Raw genomic sequence first — 21,147 nt, 5'->3', positions numbered from 1 at the left:
ATGAAACTAAGACACAAAACTAACATGTAGTGTGTTTTGTGTCCAAAAGAGCGGTGTTATGGACTCGGGCAGCCATGTCTTTTGAGTGCCTCAACTATAATACCACATTTATGTCACATTGGTCATATTTTGTCTGTAGACAAGTCATTCCCAGAGTCTGGGTCAGGACCCACAGGTGTGTTGTGGGAAAGGTTTTGCCTAATTGTTTCCCCATTTAAGATTCATGAAAATAAAATATGCATAAAATTAAGTGTAATGTCTGGTTTACCCATTCAAAATAATAATACCTGTGAATGAAATGGCAGTAAAAGAATAGTCAAACATTTTAATGCACATTTTGCTTTTATTTATATTGTGAATTGAGTTGTGAAAGTTTGTCTGCTTTTAAAAAGAATGGTGGTGGCCTCCTCTCCTCTCCTCTCCTCTCCTCTCCTCTCTCCTCTCCTCTCCTCTCCTCTCCTCTCCTCTCTTCTCTTCCTAAGCAAATTCAGTTCACTGTCAGGCCTGGTCCCACTAATGATGTTAACAACCCTTCCTCTGTCATCTCAGCCTGGTGGTAATTGCTAACCCCCCACACACAGACACAAAAATGTTATATGATTTACAGTCATATAATCATACAGATGCATCTGAGGAGTGTGCACACACACACACACACACACACAGAATACACAAGTCTTGCAGGCATGCTGGGTAATTCTATAAAGCAAAAGGGGCTGATCATGCAACACATTAGCCCATCTTGTCACTAATGTGGCTCTCATTTGCATCAACACTCACTTGACCCATGCCCTCGCAATCCCCCACTATCCATTCCCTCCTGACCCCCCTCCCCCATTGCCATCTAAATATACAGTGATATCATGTGGCCATTAGTGATCTTAAAATACACCCGGAAAAGCACATACATGCGCATAAATATACAGATACAGACAGACATGTTTTATTTAATGACATGAATATTTATTAACTGCAAACATGCTATGACCACAGCTGCTCCTGGTCATAAAAAATAAAAAAAAAAGGGAAAGAGGGAGGCAGACCGAGTGAATCTGGAGAAATGAAGAGCACGACTCCAAAAAGCATGAGGAGATTTTAGATAGTTTTTGTACCAATTGAAGTACATAAACAGAAGAAACAGTGTATTTTTCAAGTTGTTGTTCATTAGTTTTTAGTGTAGTCGGCTCCATGAGGATATTCTGTTTATTATTATTACTTTGGGGTTGGCAAACCAGAAGACTATGTCTACTTTTATGTACCATTCAGTGGACTGTCACTAGTTTTAGTATAGAGTAGAGTAGTACACAGTAGAGTAGTGTAGAACCTTATTGTTTGCCTTATGCTCAACAGCATAAAATCATAAATGGAGTCATCAAAACAAGAAATTGCTCTTTACTGCGGCTGTTTTTAAAAGCTCGGTGGTCACTTTGTGGAATTAAGAACACATATTGATAATGATGTTTTTCTTTTGTATACATTTTTGGTTGCTAGGGGAACTCCTCTCTAAATTCGTCCTTCCATGGGTCTGTTTATAGTGTTTTTGTGTCAAAAATTCATGATTCAAAATGTTACGTCTTTGGCTGTTATGTTGTCATGATGCAGGTGTCAGCTGTGGAGTCATTGGAAGGCCCCTTGCTGCAGGTGGAAGGACTTGGAGATCTGCGGTTGGAGCTCCATAGCAAGAAGCTCAACATCCACCTTGTTCTCATTGATGAACTACACCGACACCTCTACATCAAATCAACAAGTCGCCTGGGACTCAAAAACAAGGACAAAAATGCTGCCCGCCTTCTAAGGTAATGGGGGATTTCCTACATTTCTTGCATTGGGAGCATCCATGTTCTTACCTTCTTCCCTGTATGGTCTTTAATTTCCTCAGTTTACCACTGTGAGAGATAGAGAAAGTGAAGTTGAAAAGGAAGAAGAAAAAAGTTAAAGCCTGTTATAAAAGTACATCATTTGCTCAGTTTGCTTGTGTCTGAAGAATAAAAATTGTTGTTTTTGTCTTATTATGTAGTCAACAGATATATAGCCTTCAAAGACTGTATAGATGTGCCTTCATTATCAAGTTATTCCACTGGTACAACAACAAAGTGCAAGTAGCCAGTTATTTACTGTATGGAAACCACACCAATTACTGACAAAAACAATTAGACTTTGTCTAACTTGTTACACTTCTTCCTTAGGTTTGTACTTTCTGCTCTGAAAGTTCCTAAAGAAACAACAAAAAATACACCAAATAATTTACTGTGAAGACACAAAAAGCACAATTTCACTCATAGGGAATTTTAAAGGCAGTCACTTGGAGTCAAGGTTGGTGGCATAGTTTGAAAGTCAGACAAAATACACACATTTTGTTGGGGGGCATTGTTTAAATTTGGTGGCTGTGTCAGCTGCCAATTACTGGCAGTAATTCAATAAAATGACAGAATGGCAGCAGCCGGTTTTTGTATGACACTAGTGATGCTGTAAATGATGAAGTGGTTTTGCAGCCACTGAGAGAATAATTTAAGCTGTGCCTCCATGACCCAAGGGCCAGTTTCTTAGTTTTATGAAGCAGCTGTGTAACTTATTGGGTATAATGTGGCACACTACTGTTGATGCTGTTGTGTTGTGTTGTGTTGCGTGAAAAAACATTCAGTGAAAGTGTGGTTTGCACTTTTACAAATGTGTCTGTGTGTGTGTGTGTGGAGCAGTAATTATGGTGGTGGTGGGTAGGTGAGGTATGATTTATTACTGAGGGTCAGCCAGTGACAGATCCTGGCCTCCCTGTATTGGGTCGCTTCTAACAACAAGCCAGCCTCCATACACCCTAGTCACTTAGCAGGCACACTGTGTTTATACCTTCCAACTTAAAGGACCTGGATTGCTTCCACCTCTAGCTTAAGGCTTGATAAATGGCTTATTGGAAAGCAGCACCAATTCCACCCAGAGATGCAAGGATTTTTTTTTTATATTACGGTAGATTGCTTTTGTTAGGGATGGACAGGTTAGTGCATATGTTTCTGTTGGTGCATACCAAAGCTTTGTATGTGTAAGAAATGATTTCTCCCACATCATGGAGTTACTTTCCTCTCATGCCATTGCAACATCATGATTTATAGACTCCAGACTGAAAGCATTATAAGTAATGCCTTGATTTTATTTTGATAATCTCTAAATCTGATATTCTCTTCACAGCTCCACTACCAGAGACTCCTCTCCAGTGCCTGTGTTGGATGTCAGCAGCCTGTCCACCCCACGCAAGCTTTTGGATTCATCACAGTTCAGCACGCCTGGATCAAGTGGTGGTATGAATTTCCCTTCCACAATAAAGATCCATTCAAGAATTAGTGATATTCACTGGTGACATTGCAGATGCTTCAAAGAACTACAGTGTCCTTCAAAACAACTCCACCCTTTTTACTCTCCTACTGTCTCTGCCATTTCCTATTTCTTCTTTGTTTTTTTGCATTGGATTTATGTCAGAGGAGCCATTCTTCCTCTTACATGTTACACACTAGACTTTCTTTTAATAAAAACAATGGCAATAATTGATAAAAAATGGGTTTTGGCTGATATCGTCGAACAGTAGTTGATATCCAGTAGTTTGCTCTCCAATGAATATAAAATGTAATACATTGGGTGAACAATATAGATAAACATATTGGCAAAGTATTGTTTGTGGTCTCGATGGAAAACAAAATGTGTGGATTTCACTTAGCAGTTTTGTTTTCACTGCGCTGATATTCTTAGTGATAATGAAGTCATTAGCATCACTCTGTCTTACATCCATTTGCATGTCATTATGGGTGTGTATAACCTTCACTGTCTTGCACACACACAGTATTACACACACTTAACAGACTAAACACTCACATTGATGCCTCATTGCACAAAACTTTGCGCACAAGCATTCACCCACATTTCTTGCCTTGGAGTATATGTCATAACATCCTCAACTATGATCGTAGTATAGTTTCCCCCTCACTAAAATTGTAATTATCTTGTCCCCCCTATCTGCACTATTAGTCACCCAGCATCTATGTCATCACAGCAGGGGAAAAACATTCATTATACTCAAACTGGTACCCAGGGCTTCTCACAGGGGCTAATAATGCAGACTATAACTGTGGGAATGTATGAATTCTCTCAGTTCTCTCAGTCAGCCCCGCGTTCCTTCCAGGCTGAGCGCAGAGGAACACAAACAAGAAGATAATGAAAAAAGTTAATCCTGTAATAACTTGGTGTTCCTTTAGTATTTCTGAGTTTTTTTATATTAAGCCCGGCACTTTCTTCACCACCCACACTTGGCACTCTGAATTAGTGACTCACTATGTCGTGTTTAGCTTAGTTGATACCAGGCAATCTCACAGCATATACACTCAGCATCCACAGACTTATTCAAGTGTTTCTGCTGCAATCATTGCCGTGCAGTGGTTAGCACTGGTTTTGGTTCTTGGTATGAAACTCTGTGTTGTCAGTGTGTGCTTTCTGCAGGTACTCCTCCCACTTGTAGTTTGGGGATAGATGAATTGAACACTCTAAAATACCTGTTGGTGTTAATGTGCACATGATTTTCTGTCTTTTGGTCCTGTGATGGACTGGTGAGATCAGGGTGTAACCTGCCCCTCCCATGTCCCTCAAACGATAAGCGGTATTGATGATAGGTGGATGCTGCAGTCTTACTTGCAGTGTGATAGTGACTCACTAACAATGTTACCGTATGACTGGCTCCTGACAACAAAATGATTATCTGAAGGTATGATGTAGCCAGCATTTTTATGTCATCCAACGGTTGTTAAGTTGTTTTTTTTCTGCATTTCCTCTGTCGCACTCATTTTTACATTTAGCTCTTTCGGCGGCACTTATGTACCTTTTATCTCCACCTCATTTTATTTGTACAATTTAGCACAGCAACAGTATACAACATGCACGACTTGACCTCGAACACACTAATGTACGAACAAACACTAATACTTAATGAATATCCATTCAATTCGCCCACCCTCTGGTCCTAAAAGTAAAAGCTAAACCACTTTTTTCCCCGCACTACTCGCAGAAAACCACTGCAATTAGCAACCACCAGGCGTTAAGTGCCAATACACTGTCATGCTAACAACTATGGTCACGACACAGCAGCCAGCTTCTATCACTTGTCTAGCTTGCCAATTTGTCTAATAGCATTAGAGCACCTCATTTATCGATAGTAATTGTCATAATTATTGCACAAACTATAGTTGGACTGAGGAAAAAGGGAAGTACACCCAAAGTCCATTAACTTGCCATAAACATTAACTCTGTTAACATACTTTGATGGGGAATTGGGAGGCTCCATCTAATGGAAATTAGGGCATCACTCCATGCTGCCACTCTCGATTTAGCGGCTAATGTGGCTAAGTCATATTGTGAGAGCTTGGGGTGGAGGCGGGGGTGGAGTAGGCAGGGTGACAACAGGATAGGTGCAAACATGCGCAGATGTGCTATGTTACAGTATGTTATATTACTGGTGCCAGAATAAAATACTGTAGATATTCTATTGTTTCCATCTAGGCTACACAAAATGATTTGTGTCTATGGAGCATGATTGCACAAATATAATATAATATAAGCAGCTGGTTTAAATATTTCATGAACATTCACAGTTAACATGTGTCTATGTATATTCTTCAGTGCGTGAGGATGTGCGAGAGCTGAACCAAGCTGACCTATCTGAGGTTGATCCAGAGGAGAACAGTGCTGAGTTCATGGGCATCCTCATCAAGGTACGCACTGTACATGGACATAACTGTATAGTGCACACTGTTAATTGTGACTTTTTAACACCTGAATGATTTTACAGCCACCTTTTGTGTTCTGTGCGGTTACATCAGTGTTTGTGTGATGATTTTGCATCAAGTAAAATGTTTGTGATGCCCTTTTTCCTTCAGGCTCTGGCCAAGCTGAAGAAAATCCCAGAGACAATTAAAGCCATAATGGAGCGGCTGGAGCCTGAGCTGAAACAGATTGTTAAGAGGTCCACTACTCAGATAGCAGACCATGCCTATCAGAGAGGAGAGAACCTGGCCCAGGAGAGCCAACCAAGGTAAAGTTTGAAGATAGTGAGGTTGAAGAGGCACTATATTAAAGGTATCATTGGTTCCTGAGAGTGGAGAACCATCCCCTCAAGAGTGAGTTGCTCCAGATCAGGAAAATAAATGGAGAAAACTGAATACTAAATGAATAGAAAATGAGGAGGGAAAGGTGGATGCTGCAGATAGATTACCTGAAGAGGAAACTGTACGCAATTCAGTTGAAAGATGAAAGCCATCTTTTAAAAATGATAACATTTGCCTGACAGAAGATAATAAGAAGCACAAGCAATGTTTCTGAAAATGATCATTGTAAACAGCAGAACACAGCCACCATTGTTACCACTGATATAGGCTGTCATTTGTAATCCCTGTAGTATTGTATCTATGCAAATAGTTTTTTTTTTTTAAAGCAGCATACAAGCTTTCTCTGTTTGGTTAGGATCTTTGTGTTAACTCCAAAATGCTGTTTTTACACTTGTCAGTTTTTTTTATATTTTGATTTATTTGTAGTCACTGCCACTGCCACACTCATCATCACAATTTCTTTTTTGTGATGGTTAAAAAATATTTCATGCTACAGCAGCGTGAGTAGCACATTGATTCACCGTTTCCCCCTGACCCTTTTGTTCATGTTGACATCAGACACATACAGTCAGACTCGTTCAGTATGTATTTGAATACAGAGTGTGGGAAGACAGATTAGATCTTTTGTGGTCACAGTGGATGCATCCAGGACAGTAACAGCAATCAGATCACTGAGGATTGATGTCATTACCAGATCGGAATTGGCTCATACTGTACTTTACAGCTGTTTATACATAACTACTCATATGCATTGGATTAGTCAGCTTTCACCTTTGGTGCTACATGCAGTGGATGTTTTAGGTGTATTATGATTTGACAGAGAAGGTAGTGGAGAACATGTTTTGAATGTATTCCCAGGATGTTCATAGTCAGACAGTAAACCAGGTATGAAACACAATAAAGTTTAAGACTGGAAACTCACCTGCCCCAGACCATGAAAACAGATACTCTGCTGCTTTAAACCCTGACAAGTCATGGATAAACACACCCATACATACATGCACAAACAATTTCACACCTGCCTTAGAGGACTGCTACATTTTAAAAGCGGTCACGTCGGCTCTTGCAGACATGCACATACAGTGAGCAGGCTTGGGAAGCACAGGTCTCAGTCCACTGATCCTGAACCTTTTAAGAGGAACGTCTTGTTTTCTGTCAGGGATGTTCTCTCTGGCCTCGTCTGCCTTTCCTTTTCCTGTTGCCTGCTGAATCTCATTTGACCCCAATGTACTAGGCCACCGTGTAGCTCATTCCCAGCTCCAATCCTTACAGATTGTTTTAAGTTTGCCTGTGTGTGCGTATGTGTGCAAGTGCTTAACTCAGCATTTCAGTCAGCGCACACTGAATTGCATTTATATGAACACTTAGAAGTGTGTATGTGTTTGTATTCGTATACATACACACCTAGTACTGCCAATGTTCCCTTTAATTTAAAGCCAAGGCTTGTTGCTATGGAAACTCCAACCAACGTACCACTTGTAGGGAACAATGGTCCTACATTATTGTACACTATATTTTATAGCAGGTAACACTTTAGCACTTTACAGCATATACAGTGGTCTGACTTGCTCTTGGAGGTTTATGTTCCCATTCACGTCGTTTGTGATCCACCACACTGAAAGTGCATTTTCATTTCCACTGCCTTTCACTTGGTCATTCATAAAGATACTCGAGACAGGTTCCCACTCTGCGCGACAAAATCATTAGCATGCACCGCTGATCTTGTGTAGTTCATTTTAATTTAAATCAAATCAGACTTGTTGAACTCGCATTACATTTTTATTTTTCCATTTCAAAAACAGACCCCTTTTATGTTCTTGGGAAAAAAAAAAAAAGAGACTCAGAAAGTAATCTGAAACTCTCAGAAAGAGAGCTGATTTAAAGTGAAGACATGCTTGAATGACCAAAGGACATTAAAAATGAAAGGCAAAGTATTTTAAATCCAATTTAAAAACAAGAAAACCTCACTGATCAAAAGAGTGATTGCTTGTCACTTATGCCCTGTTTTTTTTTACTGCCTGTTCAGTTGAGTGGTCCTTGGAAAAAGTCTGATGGCCAAATATGTGTGACTGTATTTCCACTCTAAGACCAGCAAGAAGACGTTGCACTTTAACTCTTAAAACTCTGTTTATGGTAATTTTATTCTCTGTGAGTGATAACCAAGTGGATGAAAAGGGGGCCCTTCTGTTATCTTCCCAAACTGAAACACTCTCAGATGTAATGCCAGTCTCTTAAACAGGGAATTGAACAGTGCACGTCTTTCTTTTTCTCTCCTCACTGTTCATCAGCTATGTGTGTGTCCACTTCGACTCTGAGGGGAAATGAGAAGTGAGGTCTCAAAGAACAGACATTGTGGATTAGAATGGCCTCCACTGACAGATAATGAGAACTAGTTTGCTCTCTTCTTGTATGTGTGTCTATCAGTAGAGCTTCAGTAGCTGACACCCTCTGGCAGGAAACCACGCTGTTCACCTCTACAGGCGTAGATACTAGACAACACATTAATCAGGCGACATGCAAGACAACTTATCTCTGTCGGTTGTTTTCATCATAAAAGTGAAGATGGTGGATAGATGTTGAGCCCCGGGAGGCCAAAACAGTCAGAGACAGGCTACTGGGAGAACATTTTACTGGATCCCCACAGATCCAGAGGGACAGCGCAGGTGAATTGCTTCTATGAGTAGTGCTCACAGCGAGCAGAAGAAGACGGAGAGATGAGAACCCACAAGCAACGGATTTCATGGGTAGCTCTTGATCAGAGGGTAGATTCAGACTAGATTCACCAAGAGCTAGTGTGCACAGCAGTTATTTACATTACACTGCCCATTGCCAATGCTAATGTTATGCTACATTACGGCAACACAACACTTACCCTTCTAGTGGCAGTGCTATCTTTAGCTGGTAGAATAGAGAGTTGAATTTTTGTCACAAAGTCAGATTGCATCAATTTGATTCCCTCCAGGCTCTAGTAAACTTTCAATGACTCTATGGAGTAAGACGAAAGTTAATCAGGCTGTTAAAAAAAGCATGCCAGAGTCAATATTTCGATATATTGGTCCATCTCCGTGGATTTTAAGCACCTGTCGTGGTCAATTTTGCTGCCTCTTAGGCTACCATGATAGCATGACGTCCAGAGTAGGTGTTCATAGTGTGTTAGGTGGGAGATGTGCTTGGTGAGAATTTAGAATTTCAAGAGGTTAGAGCTGTAAAATGTACATGTGTCTATCACAGTTGTAGCCTTCTATTGTGTATTCATTTCTGTAGGACAGTGTTTACTATGTGTCCTTCACATTTACTCATGGGAGAGGAAGAGCGAGCGAATCCCTTCACTCATTGGCATTTCTCACCTCCTCTCTTCGTCACTTGAACATCTTCTATTCACTGAGTTATAGCTCATAGTGATTTGTGTCTGCTTTACTCTCCATTAATAACATTTACTTGCTGCTACTGCCAGTGCAGTGACAGACAGCCAACCAAAATGCCCTCTGGTGAAACATCCATCCATCTTGCCTCCACATTATCCTTATACCTTTCAGAGGAAACCTTGGCCACCTCCCAAAACCTGTAGCATCCATTCTTTCTTCAAAATATTCAAATTGGCGGTGATTTGTTTTGGCTTTGCATTAATGAGGATTGGGTCCTTGTGCTTTTGAGTGTGAATAATAGAAGAGTGTTTGATTTTGGGCACAGCTTTTCTTTCAGGCTATTATTACACATTTTTTAAGTCCTCATGTAACAGTCAAAACTGATTTGGAGGATCTATTTGCAGAACTATGGTTTATGAGGTAAGATACAATGATACCGTCTTTGGACAGCATAAGTTTAAGAATTTTAGATTTATAATATTGAAGTTTGAGTTTGTGTTCATCATGTTCACATCATGGTCCATTTGCCCAAAATGTAATTTATGGGCTGGCCATTGCACATTTTTGAAACCACGTAAAAATGCTTAGAAGTCCAATGTAGGTCACAGTGACTGTATTCATATCAACTGTAATATCTCCACTAAAATAAAGTGGGCACTTGATGGCATGGGTTCACTGGGTAGTCATTCAGACTCAGCTAATATAACCTGTGTTCCCTCTTTAGTTTGAAAGCTTTGTCCTTGTGCAGAAAGCAGCTGCAGTAAAGTTTGTATGGCGCATTAGTGTAGATGAGGCAACTGTGAGTTTCCAATCCGCCACATAGCACTTAGTTCAAGTGGAAGGTCAACTTGGTTTTGGCTGTGCTCTCTTCTTCAGCCTGAGCCATTTCGAACTAATGAGAGTAGCTGCTCATTTGAGTTCAGCCTGGGCACCTCAGTACTTATATTGTAGCCGACCCCGCTAGTTTGTTGCCACATTAGTTTGTTATTACAGGTAAAATATTGGTGTGTGTCAGCTGAAATGTCAATGGAAAGAGGGAATTGCAGTACCAAACTTAAATTGCATTAATTTTGTTGTGCTGTATTTTGGATTTTTGCATTGTCTACCTTAATTTTATAGTTAAAAGCATTCCAAAAGGAAGCAATTGATTATTTACAAAATTGTATCTGTGCACATACACTGTATATTCCTCTGGCATTGAATAGGTAAAGGCCTAGCAGCAGCTGTGAAGCAATACTAATGTGTTTTTGCAAAAATGCTATTTTGGTTGTTCTGTACCACCATTAGTTCTTCATTAGGTTATCAAAAATATATTAATTTCCCACCTACTTTAATTAATGAATATTACGAATGTGGAGTTGAGGCAATTCTGTAGGAGCACAGCAAATGGACCTTAACTGTTAGAGTACTGTGTAGACTTTTATTCTCATTGTTGGTGATACAAAGAAATTGGTAATTAATGTGCTGGCTCCAGCTGCAGCAGCCAGAGCAATATCACCCCACGCTAAGAGTAATTTTCCCTTCCTTCAAATATTCAGACAAAGGCTGAATTTCTCGGTGGCTCAAGGCCAGATGATTTAAATGTCATGCTTGTTGTGTTTAACTCAGTGCTTTATTAGATACTGAAAGAAAAGACCACGTAGAAAGGGATTATGTAATAAAATGGTACATTCCAGAATCCACATTTTTTTGTTCTTTGAGTAAGAAAATGTCACATTTAATTTTATTTTTATTGAATATTTCCAGAACTACATTTTCTTAACCTTCTTTTCCCCCTCTCCACAATGTCCCCCCACCTTGCTCTTGCTGTCCCTTTCTGCCCTCTGTGGCTCCCTCTGCAGGTTGTTGCTGGAGCTGCTGGAGCTGTTGTTTGATAAGTTTAAGGCAGTGGCCCAGGCTCACAGTGTGGTGTTGGCCCATCTGCAGCAGATTGCGGTGCAGTGTCCGGGCGGGGCCCACGAGGAGGGCATCAAGCTCTATGAGCAGGCGGACGTCTCTGCAAAGATCCAGACAGTGCTGCAGGTCAGTCTGAACAAAAACTCCCCAGACAATGTACTGTATGTGATCAATAGTTTAACGTAGTAAGAAGCTTCATTTGTAACCATATGAAAGCTAAAAACAATTATTTAAACAACCCAGCACATGTAGAGATTAAATATGATTGTAGATTTATATAACACAAAGCAAGATTTTGCCATATCTTTGAGTCTGTGGTAAATAACTTTTTTAAGTTTTAAAGTAGACCGTATTAAAGCACTGCACCTGATAACAAGATTCTTTTCATGGCGAACTCTGGGTTGTTTGTTTTGTCGTTTCTGACAGGCATACCCCCAGGCTTTTATTTTTCATTCACCGCACTGGAGGTTTGTTTATCCTGTATTCGTACAGTGTCTTGAAAAATTGATTTAGTTCACCCACACTTACATTAAATTAGTCAGCAGAGGAACTGGCAGCAGTGTGATGGATAGCATTCAATCTGTCAGCGAGGAGTAGCAAGGGAAGGAGACGGGCAAAGCTTGATTGCTCGGATTAATTTTCGGTTCTTTAATTGGTGTGTATTTATTCTGGGTTCTTGCTCCCTGCTCCCATCTGACTGGCAGTGGGGATGAGCAGCTGTTGAACTGACCTATGGTGAATCTCAGAGGGAAAATCTGTGGCAGTCGTTGCCATCAAAGCGATCGGTGTGTGCAAGTGTGTGTTCCTCTCCGTGTGTCTTCATAATGAAGAAAACAGCACTCCCCTCTGTGCTCTTTCACTGGGAGATGTGTAATTTAAATTTATGCCATTTTCTGAAGCATGCCTCGTGTGTATAAGAACACTTCAAGCTGACTGAAAGTCTGATTTTGTTTAAGAGGATGACAGGCCTCTCATTTTAGGCTTTTCTGGTGTATATCCATGACTAGATTAGTGGGGGGGAAAGTAAGTCAGTTTCCTAGTACAGTATTTGATACAGTATCGTTGCCATAGCAATCAATAGCAACATCAGCATTCAGTAGTCAAATTCTAAAAAATAAATAAGGTAACAGAATGTTGTTGCTTACATAAATTGAAATCCTGTCTATTTAAAGTTAATGCATTCCAGCTCATCTACTTATAACTTTTCAGCTGGTATGTTCAACTGCATCAATACTGGAATGTTTAGTGTTGTGTGTGTGTGTGTGTGTGAGAGAATGTGCACAGGCATGTACTATAACTGTGCTGTTCCACCAATACATTTACAGAAGGCATTAAGCCATTCCCCAGCATGCGACCACTGCCAGTACCCAGTTGCCAGGGACTCACTCCACTCTCCCCTGTTGCCGAGATGTGAGATAATGTAATCTCTTGATTAGAATACTCATTACATGAAATGAGGTTTTCTTATTCACTCACTCGTGTTATTATTTCCTGACGATTGTATCAATATAAAGCCCCCCCCTCGTCCATCTCTCCCTCCCCTTTGCCATTTCTCTCACGTCTTGCTTGTTGGTTTGTTGTTCTCTCCCACCCTTCATTTCCATTTCCTCTGCCCCCTTTCCTTCAGCATCACCCCCGCTGCCTCACACATCTCCAATACCCTTTGCAAACCAATCTGACCTTTTGTAATTTCCTTCTTAATCTCATTATCTTATTTATTTTCTTCTCCCTCTCAGATGCTCGCGTTCACCACTTTCCTTCAGCCCACTCTGTCTTAGAGAGTCACATATCAGCAGTGAGAGAAATTAAACTACTGCTCCCGCAGTGGCACAGTTAAATATTATTGGATACTGTACTGGTTTTTATCTCATATCTTAGAACCCACAAAGGGGCAGGAACCTCGTAGGTATTGGTCAGAATGCATTTATAAACCTTGTTAGTCTTTCATTGTGTTTGTCTCTCGTTTCCCTCAGTTCTTCAACAGCCAGTGTAAAATATTTTCTTATTGATTTTTTTCCCAACAGTTGTTCACTATGGCCTGAAAGATATGCAATGCCAAAGGCATACTTCGAGAATTGATTTAGTTTAGACAGAGGCAAATAGTATTTTGTAACAAGTGCAATGTGTCCAGGAACAAAGTCATTTTATTGTTAAAGAAACTGTTCAAACTTATTTTTGCCTTTTAACCACTTGCACTGTTTTTTCCTCTTTACATTAAATGTTTTAATTTAGAAGCAGAAATCCCTTGTATCACCGTTAAAGAATGCCTCCACTTTTTGATTTTCCTGAGACGTGATATTTGACACAACTTGCATTTGTCCGTCCACGTTGCCAACTGTGACTATTTTGCCAACAGCTTATTTTTCTTTTTATAAACAGTGACGCACAATAAAGACACAGAATTCCTGCCTTCATGAAAGGTACTTAAGATCTTTGATATGTACAGAAACCTCTCCGTAGGTGTTATTTATTTTATTTTTTTTTCTTCCTCGCTTTGAGAGGTTAAGAAACCAGATTGACCTTTTCACATGACATATCAGCAGACACATGCAGGAGTCGACAGAAACACTCAGTGTGCACCCGGTTACAAGGCCTTGGCTGACAAACGCTGTTCATCAATGTGTGACTGAGGCCCAATGGACTTGAAGTTGCAGTCGGTAAACAAGCTTTTAAAACTCAGGAATCATGTATTGGTTCTCGTCCCACTTCAGAAATGCCTGAGATTTTCCCACTTGTTTTTTTTCCAGTATTGATTCAAAACATAAAAGACTGGATGTAATCAGTGATATTGATGTTGGAAGGAGTGTTTCAGTGTCACTCCACAGTCTTTCCAGTGGCTTTTTGTGGAATGTGTGTGTCTCTATTCACACGTTATTGAATTTACTTTTCTAAGTGTGCACCACCACGTACCTTGAATACTCTGTCACTACATTCTTCCCCTTTTTCGTCTTCCTCCTCAAAGCATTCAATTTTTCTTAAGAAATCAGGGTAACTTCAATTTATGTGTCCTTAATGTATAATATGCTTCTCTCTCTTCTTCAGATTTTGCTCCATTATATAATTAAATCAGCCTGTTGGCCTGCCGTGGTTTAATGTGATGTTTTGTGAGTTATTAGAAAATCCACAAGTTTTTTTTTTTCTTCTGTCATTATCAGGTAATTGGGTAACATATTTCCTCAAAGATCACAGTTCATAAAGCTCTACATGCAATCTTCATTAATACCACGAAGTGGAAGTGTTATTTCATGTATATTTGGCACAGAGTATCTCTGGCTACTGACATCCAACACCTTTTGACCTTGTTGGGTGTTCAATTTGAGGCGTGTGAGTTTGTTAATTAGCTCGCCATTTGCGCATTCTGCGAGGATTTGTGACTGGGTGACTGCCCGCTATGCTCGTTGTCTGCCGTGTGTGTGTGTGACTAGAGTGCAAATCACATTTTTAATGAGTGGCTTCCTCTCTGCAGACAAAGAACTATGAGTCTGCATTCAAAAAATATTGATGGATGTTCTCCAAGTGTCTGCCTTTTCAAAGTAGTGATTTCTAGATCATAGATATTTGACCACAGAACTCTGGTCTCTAAGTCAAAAATGGCTAATATATTTTGGTTTTTATATATAGTATACAATATACATATTTCTCAATCCATTTTTTGGAACACATCCAGGAAATAAGGGAAACATGTAAGCAATTTATTTTAAAATAAATAATTACATTTACAGTTCACAATATATGATATTCACAGGCTTCCCTCAGCACATCGTCGAGAGTGAAAACTGGGCAAATTGAACTGCCAAAGAGTAGCCACAAGACAATGATCTCTTTTAATTAGATATGAAGCACAGCCATCACTACGTTATTCTTGCCCAACATTTTAATCAATGTGTCAGATTTATTCTGCCCCCCGAAGCACTCAAGTCTCATCCCTCCCCCCTACCCCACATCTACTACATCAAACTCACTAGGGACTTAATCAAACACTGATGCATGTTTTTGCAGTCATTTCACTGACTTGTTGACTTCATGACTCTTTGTTGCAAATTGGGGACACAACATTTTGAACTACACGAAATGTGCTTTTTCTTGGGGGGCTTCTTTGACGTGTTTGGTGAAGTTGTGTTTAACAGTTTTAACGCTCCATTGTGAACAGTATTTCCACATTATCTGGACACAATGTGCTGCTATGGAGTAAACTCTAAAAGATTATGCGTAACTGCAACATGCTTATCTTCACCAAATAGCTAAAATGAAAATAATTCAATCAATAAACACCACTCGACACAGTGTCAGAGATCAGTTACACTAGGACATTTTACTTAAAGGATGGTAATATTACCAATATAGTGTTTTGAACTTACCTTTTTCTCTTTGCAAACAATACCCTCAGAAACACACTTCTTTTACTCCTCTTTCTATTTGAAACACAAAGTAATCGTATAAATGTTGGGGACACAGCAAGGACACGGGGAGAAAAATGGATTTCAGTCAACACACAGACAGACACATCTCCCTTTACTCTTTCAACAAGATAGCCTTCAAAAGATTGACTTGATGTGGCCCACTCCTGGTGGGAACCCTCACTGGTTAACAGTAGTTCAGTGCTGCGGGAGTAGTTGTGGCTGAAGCTCTGTCCAAACTTGTGAAGGTTATTGAAATTTCTGGAACATAATCAATACAGGGTGTCTACGGAATCCTTTCTTTGATGGCCAAGGACACTTTGGGCTTTAACTTCAAACTAGCAGAGAGGAATATCAGTCAATATGTGCTGCGACAAGACACCAGCCGGGGGATTTAGTGGGAAAACAGCCAATTTCAATAAGCCTTGTAAATGGAACAAAGTGCTTAGATTGTTCTCTTGGCTGCTTTTAAGATGACTTGATAAGAAGAAAAGGATGGGAATGGAGGGGGATGAAGAATGAAGCGATGTTCATTTCTTTAATTTTAGCCAATTGATGACTCCTAATTGACCCAGCGATAAGTGCTCACCTGCTCATCTCTGAGTGACACTCTGTTAATTGCTCTGATTTGTTGTTAATGGGCAGAATGGAAGATAAGTGTATGCTTTGTCCAAGCTCAAGCAGTGACATCTGGGCGTTTTGTTAGGGGGGAAACAAATGGGAGGGAATGCTGGTAATGAATTACATGGGCACGCTTCTGTCAAGTGTTCCTCCACATTTTAATAGAACTTTGCACTCAGCCCAGTGGACTGGTTTAAGTTTGGGGGCGAGACCTGAGTCGCTCAACTGACAAACGAGGTTGGTTGGTTGAACACTTGTGGCGGAAATGATTGTCTTTTTCAGGAGAGCCCCTTGGAGAGATTGTTTTGCATGTACACTCATGAATATTGATTTGCAGGGAATTCAGGCACTTCCTTTATGCCTGTCCTGCCTCTCCAAACACTTTCTGAAACCTCTGATGACAGTAGTGGTAGTCCAACAATCTAATTAGAGTGGATAAACTGTTTTGGCTTATAAACAACTATGATTGAATTGCCAAGACAATGCTTTGCTGTTTAAATATTGTATTTTTAACCTGAACTCTTCAAACTCAGAATGAAAGTGGGGAAAAAAAAGTGAAGCCTCTTTCCTTCTGTTGCCCGCTTTAAAGACGATAATTGAGTATATTTAAGAAATGTAATTTCTTGTTCACTGATAACAGACAGTTTCATCACATGCCGAATGCTCCCAATATTTTAAAAACTCCCATTTGGAATTGATCTTTTATTTTATGTATTCATTTTGGAATAGAATTGCATCAGTTCAAATGCAATTGCGCCCCATATTACAGAAAATTATGGTACTTTGTGGTGGAAGACAGAATACAAGCTGAGACTATTTCTATCTGTCTTTTTTTATGGTGCTGCAGTTGTTTACTAGCAATGGGTGAAAAAAAGAATATGGGTTTTGATAGGTATCGTAGCTGCGTGCCCATGATCCTGCTATATCTGGAACCGTCAGCCCTAGGCAACTAGGTAGTGCCGTGATTGTGTCGAGCAGATGTTGGCGTGTGATTGTTTTCTTTAATGTGTGGATTGTAGTTTTCTAATGTTAAGTCCCTTGATGGGTCATAATGAGAGTTGTTGACAGTTGGAGGTGATGTTGATTCACTGCAGTGCTTGTAATGAAGTGTTCAGATAATATATACTTCAAGAATGAAGTGTCTAGTTTCTGACAAGGTGCGATAATTTGTTCCCCCTTCATAAAAAATACAATTTGGAAAATTTGGATTAGTTTCTCCACAATGTGACTGAGATGGTTTTAGTCAATGTCAACAAAACTGTGTTCAGAACTGTTAGGACAGGTGTTGCATGAGGTAGTTATTAGATTAGTTCTGTAACATGGTTCTCTGTTGATTAGTAGTTGATCAGCAGATCTTGTCTACTAAAGGTTTGTGCACTCACTATAATTAGTAGGAGGTTCTTTTAAGCAGAGGTGTGGGCACCGATCTCCTTCTCTTTGCTTTGAGGTGTTAAATCAGCAACCACTTGTTATTTATCTTGGTCTCTTGTGTTTTCTCTATGTCATCCTGACTTTCCCCTTCCCTCAATCTCCCTGTGCCCATTTTCTCTTTAGCATTCAGTTCAGCATTCATTGGCCTCCTATAATCCTTTGCTCTTTCTGTTCCCCACGACTCTTTCCCTCCCTTATCTTGTCTACTTTCCTTTCCTCCCCCTGTGTTACTTTCTGCCTCCTGTCCCTCCATCTTTCTCCCTGTCCTAGCAGTCTAGTTAATTGCCTTCAAAGTTCACTCTGTCTCTGGGCTAATGCAATTTAAGTAGGGTCGGAGCCCCTTCATCAGCCCGGCACTGGCATTTCATTAAGTCTACTTGGGCGTTAACTTGCAAGCAAGAGGGGGTTTCGCTCCATCAGCTCATCATTAGTAATTAATACACTGATAGGATTAGCTGCAGCACGCGGCTAGTGGCAAGTGGAAGGCTGGGTGTTGTCGGATGGAGAAGATGAGTGTGTTATGGCCACCTCTTCTCCCTGTGATGAAGGGAAATTGTGCCAGAGAGTTAATTATGTGTGTGGTGGAAGTTACTGTGTTCATATTTAACCCATTTATTTTACTGCGCTTTGACCCCACAATTAACATGAGAATCATTTTGCACAGTTCAGCTGTGTGTTCTTGGCTTTTAAAGTATTTTGATGTTGGTCCAATAATGCAGACACCACAAATTATGACAACTAATTTTGACTGTGTAGACAAAAGCAGGGATAAAAACAAAATCTAAACTTCCGTAATGAAGGATGACAGATAAAGGGTTTTTCTATGGCAGATGTCGATGGTTACCTTGGGAAATCATGGTAGCCATTAACATGTTTTGGCTGATATGTTTTGATGATTTATTTTTTATTTTTAACAGTTTATAACAAATAACTCTCAAAATTGCTTATCTTAGATGTATAAACGTAATATAAAGTACATCAAGCAGGTCATTAACAAACAAAATTTTAACATTTTTAAGGTTAAGACCAAATCATAAACCAGTTAATCTAAGATTTCTTTGTAGCAGGTGGACTATACCATCTCAAAAGTTAGGGAATAATTATGTCAACATGCTCATGTATTTATCATCTTATTTGTATTTTTATTTATACATCTGCACTTCCAAATGTGTGCACCTGAATTAATAATATTGGTGCATGTGACGTCTTTCCCACGCATGACGGGGGTTGCTCTCTGCAGCGTTAATCACATTATTATGGCCAGGATGGATCTCCATCTGCTCTACAATTACTCCTGTCCCGTTTTGGGCTGACCCATACTGTGCCTCCGAATTAGACACACACACACACACACACACGGGCTAAATGGCGCTGCTAAATTATGAAGTTATTAGACATTGGAGGCTATTTTCGAACATATGTATTCACACAGAGAGAAGAATGAGGAAGGGTAAGAAAGAAAGGAAACGATGGACTGAGGTAGACAGAAAATAGAAATGTGAGGAATGAGAGATGAGACACTGGGAGATTTTGAAAAATGAGAGCCAGTCAAAGCAACAGGGAATGTGCAGATATAATGATAGAGTAGAGGAAGTTAACTTTCCCTATCTGGCCCGAGTTTCAATGCGCTTGTCCTGGGCTATTGTTAGAAGTTGATAAGATTTTTATGAAGCATGATAAGACGTTGATGGATTTCACCATGGATCATGCAGACAGATCAGGAGAATGGAGGGCAGGAATTTCAGCTGTGCTCATCAAATGCACCCATTCATGTTAGCAGGGTTTGTCCTTTATCGCCAGTGTTTATTTGTTTGTTTTCTAGGATTGGATTTGTAGATAAAATGTTTAACAAACTGTAATACAATGAAATGCGATGATTAGAAAAACGACTTGGCATGTCTTGTGCTATTGTTCTACGTCTATGTGTCTCTGCTGAAGAAAGCATTTGTAATTGGAATTTTACCAAAAAACAAACACTATATGAAATAACATTCAGTAAATGGTTGGGAAGCATCAAACCAGAAAGCTAAAGATCCACACATTCAAATTACAATCACCAGATGTTTTTGCAGTTCCACACCACATCATTTTTGGTTAGGGAGGATGGCCATTGTATGTATTTGGGTATTTTTTTTTTTAACCTTTTTACCCATACGATATGGTGTGAATATACACTCTCTTTACACCCTTATGGATATAAAAAAGGTATTTTTTATGAATTAAGTGAACATAACACAAAAGCAGGACATGACTGTGATTTAGAGGTTTTAAGCCATATTAAACCTTATCACTCCGTGTTACAATATCTAAAACATTTACACATACTCTTTATTAATAGTCATAATAATATTTGTATATCAGTCAACAATAGAAAATCATCGTTGAATCATTGACAAAAAGACCACAAGGGCCTGTTCCCCCATGAGGACTCAAGTCACTTTTATATCTCGCTTTTTCCACTTAATAACCTTATTTGACCTTATGCTCTGTGTTATTTAGGTTCTGCTCATGGAGTATCTCGATGTGAAGAACAGCCGTAGTGCCACTGAGCCTTCAGCTCAACTCTCCTACGCCAGCACCGGCAGTGAGTTTGCTGCTTTTTTCGCAAAGAAGAAACCACAGCGTGCCAAGCAGTCTCTTTTCAAGTAAGGACCACACTTTTTTTTCCTCTGTGGTTTATGCGAGTCCAGAAATAAGAGAACAAAGCATCCTCTTTATAAGAGGCTATATTTCAAAAGAGATAAATCTAGCTAAAAATTCAAGACCAATACCCTCAGTATTATTTTTCCCCGTGACATCCTGTTGTATTATTTATTGTGTTGGTTGCTCACTTGTTAAATCTCCATGGTGTTTTGTAGGTTTGAATCATCTTCCCATGCCATCAGCATGAGTGCCTACTTGAGAGAGCAGAGGCGAGAACTCTACAGCAAGAGTGGAGAATTACAAGGTGAGGAGAGGGAGGAATGTGGGAGGGGGGGACTGAGGATGGAGAGATTGGCGGCGCACAAGATTCCTGAACAGCTGGAATAGAGAAAGAAGCATGCATAGTGAGATGAAGGGAAGGAAGGAGAAATAGCAGGTTATAAATAAGGTGATAAAGTATTGACAGAAAAGTGGGAAAATGGCAAATAAATGTGTCAGAGAAAGTGTGGGGAATAAAGCAGGAAAGAAACGAGCAGCCAAAAATCAAAGGTTAGTGTTGTGTGAAAGGATGAAAAGATGAAGAGGGGTTTGAGGTGTTGGGTTGACTAAGAAAAATACCTGAGTAGAGAGGCTTTCTGAAAAAGACAGAAATAAAGG

The 21,147-nt window shown here is 39.8% G+C and overlaps 1 protein-coding gene across 1 annotated transcript in view; it reads left to right on the top strand.

Moving 5' to 3' along the window:
• LOC122781030 (exocyst complex component 4-like) overlaps positions 1-21,147 on the top strand; it is a 66,900-nt gene that overhangs the window by 4,353 nt on the left and 41,400 nt on the right. The window contains exons 4-10 of the mRNA XM_044044522.1: positions 1,603-1,796; positions 3,181-3,290; positions 5,653-5,744; positions 5,910-6,064; positions 11,344-11,524; positions 20,347-20,492; positions 20,706-20,794. Coding sequence (XP_043900457.1) covers positions 1,603-1,796; positions 3,181-3,290; positions 5,653-5,744; positions 5,910-6,064; positions 11,344-11,524; positions 20,347-20,492; positions 20,706-20,794 — 967 coding nt within the window. The remainder of the gene's footprint in view (positions 1-1,602; positions 1,797-3,180; positions 3,291-5,652; positions 5,745-5,909; positions 6,065-11,343; positions 11,525-20,346; positions 20,493-20,705; positions 20,795-21,147) is intronic.

This window comes from Solea senegalensis, linkage group LG14, assembly GCF_019176455.1.
Source record: "Solea senegalensis isolate Sse05_10M linkage group LG14, IFAPA_SoseM_1, whole genome shotgun sequence".
In the NCBI taxonomy this organism is placed as follows: Eukaryota; Metazoa; Chordata; class Actinopteri; order Pleuronectiformes; family Soleidae; genus Solea; species Solea senegalensis.
This window is presented reverse-complemented; position numbering and strand designations above follow the sequence as displayed.